Source organism: Pteropus alecto, unplaced genomic scaffold (assembly GCF_000325575.1).
Source record: "Pteropus alecto unplaced genomic scaffold, ASM32557v1 scaffold106, whole genome shotgun sequence".
Taxonomy (NCBI): domain Eukaryota; kingdom Metazoa; phylum Chordata; class Mammalia; order Chiroptera; family Pteropodidae; genus Pteropus; species Pteropus alecto.
In genome coordinates, this window is record NW_006442103.1 from 9,883,954 (window position 1) to 9,890,525 (window position 6,572).

General features: G+C 38.5%; 1 protein-coding gene across 1 annotated transcript in view; it reads left to right on the forward strand.

The window, feature by feature from the left end:
* Nucleotides 1-6,572, forward strand: part of SARS (seryl-tRNA synthetase) — a 17,076-nt gene that overhangs the window by 4,745 nt on the left and 5,759 nt on the right. Inside the window, exons 2-4 of the mRNA XM_006919592.3 lie at nt 2,037-2,107; nt 5,024-5,104; nt 6,046-6,204. Of these exons, the coding sequence (XP_006919654.1) occupies nt 2,037-2,107; nt 5,024-5,104; nt 6,046-6,204 (311 nt within the window). The remainder of the gene's footprint in view (nt 1-2,036; nt 2,108-5,023; nt 5,105-6,045; nt 6,205-6,572) is intronic.

Here is a 6,572-nt window from a genome sequence, read left to right on the forward strand (position 1 = left end):
GAGATTTAATTTATTTATATTTTGTAATTTGTGCTCCTTGTGTGGTTTAGGAAATCTCCATATCCCAAGGTCCTGAAAAGACTCTCCAATTTTTTCTAGAAGTTTTATTACTTTACCTTTCGTATTTAGATAGATGATTTATCTCATATTGATTTTGGTGTATGATGTGAGATAGGAGTCAAAGTTTATTTTTTATGTTGAAATCCATGATAAAATGCAGCAAACTAAGAGTAGAAGGGAACTTCTTTAATCTGATTATTGGTATTTATCAAAAACCCATTGCTAACATTATTCTTAATGATGAAATATTGAATACTTTCCTCCTGAGGTTGGGAACAAGACAAAGATGTCTACTATCACCACTTCTAATACACATCACGCTGGAGGTTCTAGGCAGTATGATATAAGACAAGAAAAAGAAATAAGAGATGGGAACAGAAGTAAAACTGCCACTATTTGCAGATGACTTGATTGTACAGAATCTCAAATATTAAAATTAAATATGGAAGATCAATGTATACCATATATAGAATCAATGATATTTCTATATACAAGTAACAATTAAAAAGCATCTGATACCTAGAAATAGATTTAGTAAATGATATTCAAGATCCCTAAAGTGAAAACTACAAAACATTGCTGAGAGAAATTAAAGATAATGAAGGAATATACTATATTTATTTTTTTAAGTTTATTGGGATAATATTGGTTAATACAATTATATAATTTTCGGGTGTACATTATAATATGACATCTATATATTCTATTGTGTGATTACCACCCAGAGTCTAGTTTCCATATATTTGACCCCCTTTACTCACTTTACCCCATCCTACCTCCCTATATTTGACCCCCTTTACCCTGTCTACCTCTTCCCTCTTCCCCTACCCCTTACCCTCTGGTAACCACTAGTCCATTGTCCATGTCCCTAAGTCTCTGTTTGTCCTGTTCATTTGTTATACTGTATTTATTGATTGAAACAGTCAGCATTGTTACAATATTTTTTTAACTGTCTTATTGTCTTTTATTTCCCAGCACCTAGCAGGGTGTTTTCTTTTATATTTTCAATCCTTAACACAGGGCCTTGTAAATAGGAGGGACTAAGTAAAATTTTTTTAAAACTTTTAATTCCAAAATAATTACAGATTTACAGGAAACTACAAAAATAGTACAAAGAGAGCCTATGTACCTTTCATCCATTTTCCCGCAATGATAACATCTGACATAATTTGGACAATATAAAAACCAAGAAATTGACATTCCTGCAATTCACAGACTTCAGATTTCCTGAGTTTTACATGCACTCGTGTGTGTGTGTCTGTGTATAATTCCATGCTATTTTATCACATAGATTTGTGTAACTACTGCTACACTTGAGACAAAGAACCACTTCACCACTACAGAGATTCCCCCCGTCCCTTCGTAGTTCATTCCCTTTCCTCTCCCCCATCTAACCCCTGGCAACCACTAATCTGTTCTCAATCTCTGTAATCAATGTAAATAAGTGAATGAGAAGATAGTTATATCATTATGTGTTAAAATTTAGTGTAAATTTAGTTTAGTTACAGTTTGACAGAGCTTTAAAGAGTAGCTATGTCTAGGTGCTGTCTCATTTCTAGTCATCATTTCAAGTTCACAGGAATAGAAACATGACTGCCCTCTTTCTAGATTCCCCTTCACAACACATAGTTTCTTTAAAAGAATTTTAAGATAATCGAGCAAGCTATAGTTACTTAAGTATTTTCCAGATTTCTCAGATGTATTATTCTACTGTGATATCATCCAAGTTATGGTACTTTTTAATTTCAGTCTCAGAATGGCCTTTTCCTTGTCACCAAATGCTGGAGAACCCTATTGCAGTCACCAACATATACCAGCTAAGTTTGAGATGCGAAAGCTACAAGATTTCACAACTTCATGAGGCAGATCTGTTAGCTCTGCCTGCATTCTGGCCTTGGGCTGAGAGGAGCCCTAGGAGCCATGATTAGAAGAAGGAGGAATTTTAATTATATGCATGTCTTTGGTATGTTCTTCAGGCAGATTTCAGGCAGACAACTTGAACAAGCTGAAGAACCTATGCAGCAAGACAATTGGAGAGAAAATGAAGGTAAGAAAACTGAGTAAAGGCCTTGAGAGCTTGGGCACAGGTATTTAATCTTATTCTTAGCTAATACTCACATAATTTCTAATTTAGTGTCTAATTCTATGGGATACCTAATTTCTTACCAAAGTGAGGAAATTATTTTAAAGAGAAAGGAAGAAAGAAAGTGGGGAGGAAATGAAGAGGCACTTTATAGCATCAGTGAATCCATCTTCTGTCTTCAGATATATTTTAGTTTGGCTGCTATAGCAGAATATCACAGACTGGGCGGCTTATAAACAACAGAAACATTTCTCACAGTTCTGGAAGCTGCGAAGTCCAAGATCAAGGCACGGGCAGATTTAGTGTTTGGTGAGGGCCCACTTCCTAGTTCACAGAGAGTCTCCTTGCTGTGTCCTCACATGGCAGAAGGAGGAGGGGAGCTCTCTGGGGTTCCTTTTATGAGGTTGCCCTCAAGACCTAATCACCTCTAAAAGACCCTTTGTCCAAACACAATCACATTGGAGATGAGGTTTCAACATATAATTTGAGGGGACACAAACATTCAGTCTATAGCAAGATATGATTCCTGCCACACTAGTCACTCATTCATTATCTGTTCTGTTCTTATAATAAGAACATAAATTCTACCAGTAATCCTTTCCAGTTATTTCTTGGGTACAAACTACAGTGCCAGAAGGAATTTATTATGGCAGACTTCAAGTTCTTTGTCCCAGGTGTAGGGACTACAAATCTTGGGCTATTGGCTATGTGACGAGAGGCAAGTTAACTTTGAGCCTTAGTTTTCTTGTCTGTGAAATGACAATACTAACAGTCGCTGATAGAACAGAATTGTGAGAACTAAATTTTTTAAATGTAGAGAACCTGGCACAATGCCTAGAACATCGTAGTTATTCTGCAATTGGGAGTAACAATGGCTGGCAAGTAGTTACTGGCCTTCATTCAGGAAGCCCTGCCATGCTTGCAGAATGTTAAGTTTCAGCTCGGCCTTTCTTTGGTATCCAGAATAGTGCATGTTTTCAATCTTTCTTCAAAAATACCCTTTTAACCCTTTAATTACGTTTTTAAAAACATATTCATTACAACCTACAGTCTGTCTCATTTTTAAGTTGTGCAACTCTAAACCAAAAAATTAAAAATTTGAGACCTGAACTAGTAAAAAGCACAGCAAAAGGATTCCCTTGGGATGCTAGTACCTTACATTTCCTGATAGTCCGAATCCTTCTCTTTAACTGTATTTTATTACACTTTCAGCTTGTGACTGGCTGTAGAAATTGATAATCATTCCATTTTCTTTCTATAGGACTCATGGTACTTAATCATTTGCATGTCAAAAGCCCCATAATTATGTTAATTGCCATGTATACTCCTGCCTGTGTGTTCTGTGAAGCAAGAATACAGATAGCACCAGCCAAGTGTTTTTCACAGCAGGAAGATGGGAGTGTTTTCATTTACAATAGCAACGAGGCGTGTTCTCCTTTGCTGTCCATTGGAATGGTACTAGCAATGCTTTAACTTGTGTAGATAGCGCTCGAAAGTATTTAAAACTCTTCTATATACATCTCATTTTGGTTTTGATCTTTGCTGCAAATGTTTAGATCTTTGGAGTTTAGAGAGTACTATTATCAGCCTTATCTGAAGGTTAAGGATATGAGCTTAGGAAATTAAGGGCTTGCCTAAAATTATGCCATAAGTTAGTTGCAGAGCTAGAACTTGAACTCAAAACTTGAATTTGCTGCCCTCCGAGATTGGCAGATAGCCAGAGAGCCTCAGCTATCTTGTTACCATTGAAAAATATTGAGATTTAGGCTGTTTTTTTCCTACCTCAGTCATCTGTGCTTTTTCTTGTCAAGACTCATTCTCATACTTTCAGACTTTTCCAACTTTTTAAGATAATTTGCTTGAATCACTGAAGTGTATGAGTTGAGTTATGGTTAGAATTCCTACTTCTCACTTTGGTGTATGAGAATGTGTAATGAACCTAAAGGATATCTAATCATTTACCCTTAGAAGATTTAGTATTTTCTCGGGATTCAATTTTGTGCAGTGGGTAATGAGATTGTATAAATTGCCTATTGTTATATGTATAGAATTTTTAAAAATTTTAGGACATTTGACCATGATTTCTACACATCATTTTATTTGTACTTGCAAAGCAGACATTAAATCTTCTCAACTTGTTTTTGTAAGAGTTTTGCTGAGGTCTTATATATCTTGTTATAATGGCCTTTGATAATTTTCCTTAATTTAAGAAGAATTTGACTCTTAAAATTATCCTTCCCGTGGGTATGGGCAAGAATTAAAAATTACGATTTGGCAAAATATAAAGAAGGGCGAAGTGAGGAAGCCGAGGGGGAAACAGTCGAGCCCTGGGTACAGCCCTGCTGTTTTGCCGACTCGAATTGCCTAAACTTAGTTTCAGATTTTGTGACTTTTTTCCTCAAAAATTTTGTTTTCCTTGCCTCCCTAATATTTCATCAGATGATATATTTTTTCCCCTTGCCTTCAGCACTGGGACTGTTCTTAGCAGGTAGACAAGGATGCACGCCCAGGCGTTGGCCCTGTCCCAGTGCTGGTTCCTGAGCACCCAGCACGTGGGCATTCACGCATTCGTGGTGCCCATAGCTGTCAACACAGGGCAGACATTCTTCCTGTGTTCCTGATGATGTCAGCTCTCTGACCCTGGTGAGTTAATCGCTCTGTCCAGGATCAAAAGGCTAGAAAGTGGCAGAACAGGGACTTGAAACTTCTCACTTCCAATTGAGTAATTTTTCTCCCACATGTTGCATCTTTTAGAGACAGTTATATAGAAAGTTCTGTGATTAGTTTATATGACGTTAATTAGGTATGCGCTTATAAAACAATGTCAGACATTTTCTTTTATTTAATGGTGTTGTTTGTTTGTAATTTTATTTCCTGCAGAAAAAAGAGCCAGTGGGAGATGATGAGTCCATTCCGGATAATGTATTAAGTCTCGACAACCTCACGGCAGACACTTTAGCTGTAAGTTATTGTCCCTTTCTAGGTTAGGATTCTGTTCTTTTATCTTAACTTATTCCTGAACGAGCAAATGCTGACGCCGTGCTCCGCACAGCATTGTGGCATCCTTGAATTTCTGCAAGTGGGACATGTCCCCATTCACTCTCGTTATGTACTTGAGTGTTTATTTAATAGCAGAGATGGAGATCCGGAGTGGAAGAGTCAATGATAAGAAGAGAAAACAGGAACTTAACCATGTTTGGTTTATATTACTGTTTTCACAGAGTCAAGGAGCTTTTCAATAAACTGTAATTTAGTCAGTATTCACTACAGTGGACCCAGCGCAGTAATTGTCAAGGTTTTAGTCACTGAACCTTGTCTTAAAATCCATAGCACAAAAGCACAGCTGAGAGCATAAACACACACAAAAAACAAAGTTGCCTGAAGGGCTGGATCGGGGGTGCTATTCCTGCCCGGCCCTACCTGGTAAGGGCTCTCCCCAAGAAGTCGGAGTACTGTTTGAAACATCTGTAGTAAGGAATACAAAATTAGCTTATAACAAAGTCTCTTGCTTCTAATAAATTTATAGTCTTACTGGAGAATGGTTAAATGTAGCACATAATAGAATGCTAAATTGGTTTAATCAAGAATATCAGAAAATGGCTCTTAAAAGAGCTACATATTAAAATTCCTGAGATGTAGGAACAAGAATAGTATTCAGAATCAATCCATCTCTGCCTTAAGCACCCCAAAAGAAAATGCCAATGGATTTGTAGGGCAAGACTGTATGTATCCCAGTGTGGAATAAATCTCAAGTTTTTTGAACATCTTCATTGTCTGTTTTTAAAACGCACTGACAAGAGCTGTCATTAGAACACAACAGGGTTAGCGCAACAGAATTTTATCGCTTGCTACTCTGTCCCTGACTCTGTGGCCTGGGTGCGGCCTGACCTATTCATCTACAGAACCTGAAAGTGTCACAGATCAAAAAACTCAGACTCCTCATTGATGAAGCCATCCTAAAGTGTGACGCGGAGCGGCTAAAGCTGGAGGCAGAGCGGTTTGAGAACCTCCGAGAGATCGGGAACCTTCTGCATCCCTCTGTGCCCATCAGTAATGATGAGGTAGGCGTCAGCGCCACAGCAGGCGCTGCCTCACATCACTCCTCCCTGTTGGGAAGGGGGTGCGGCGGGAGGAGGGCAACGAAACACTGGCGCACTCTGTGTAAAAGGCCTTGTGTCAGAAGCAAGTTCTCTGTATACTTGCTCTGCCCACCAACTGAGAATGGAAAGAGTCAGATCCTTGCCTGATTGGGAAGTAGCAGAGACAGCAGGTAGGAGACTCCTGGCACAGAAATCTCTTCTAAATCGGGCTGCTGTCCTCCACTGTTGCCCATGGTAGCAGTGAATCTTGTGGGAGGGATCTGCTAAATCAACCTCACCCCTCACCCACACCCTGCTGAGAAGCTGCAGGTTGAAGGGAAATCTGCATG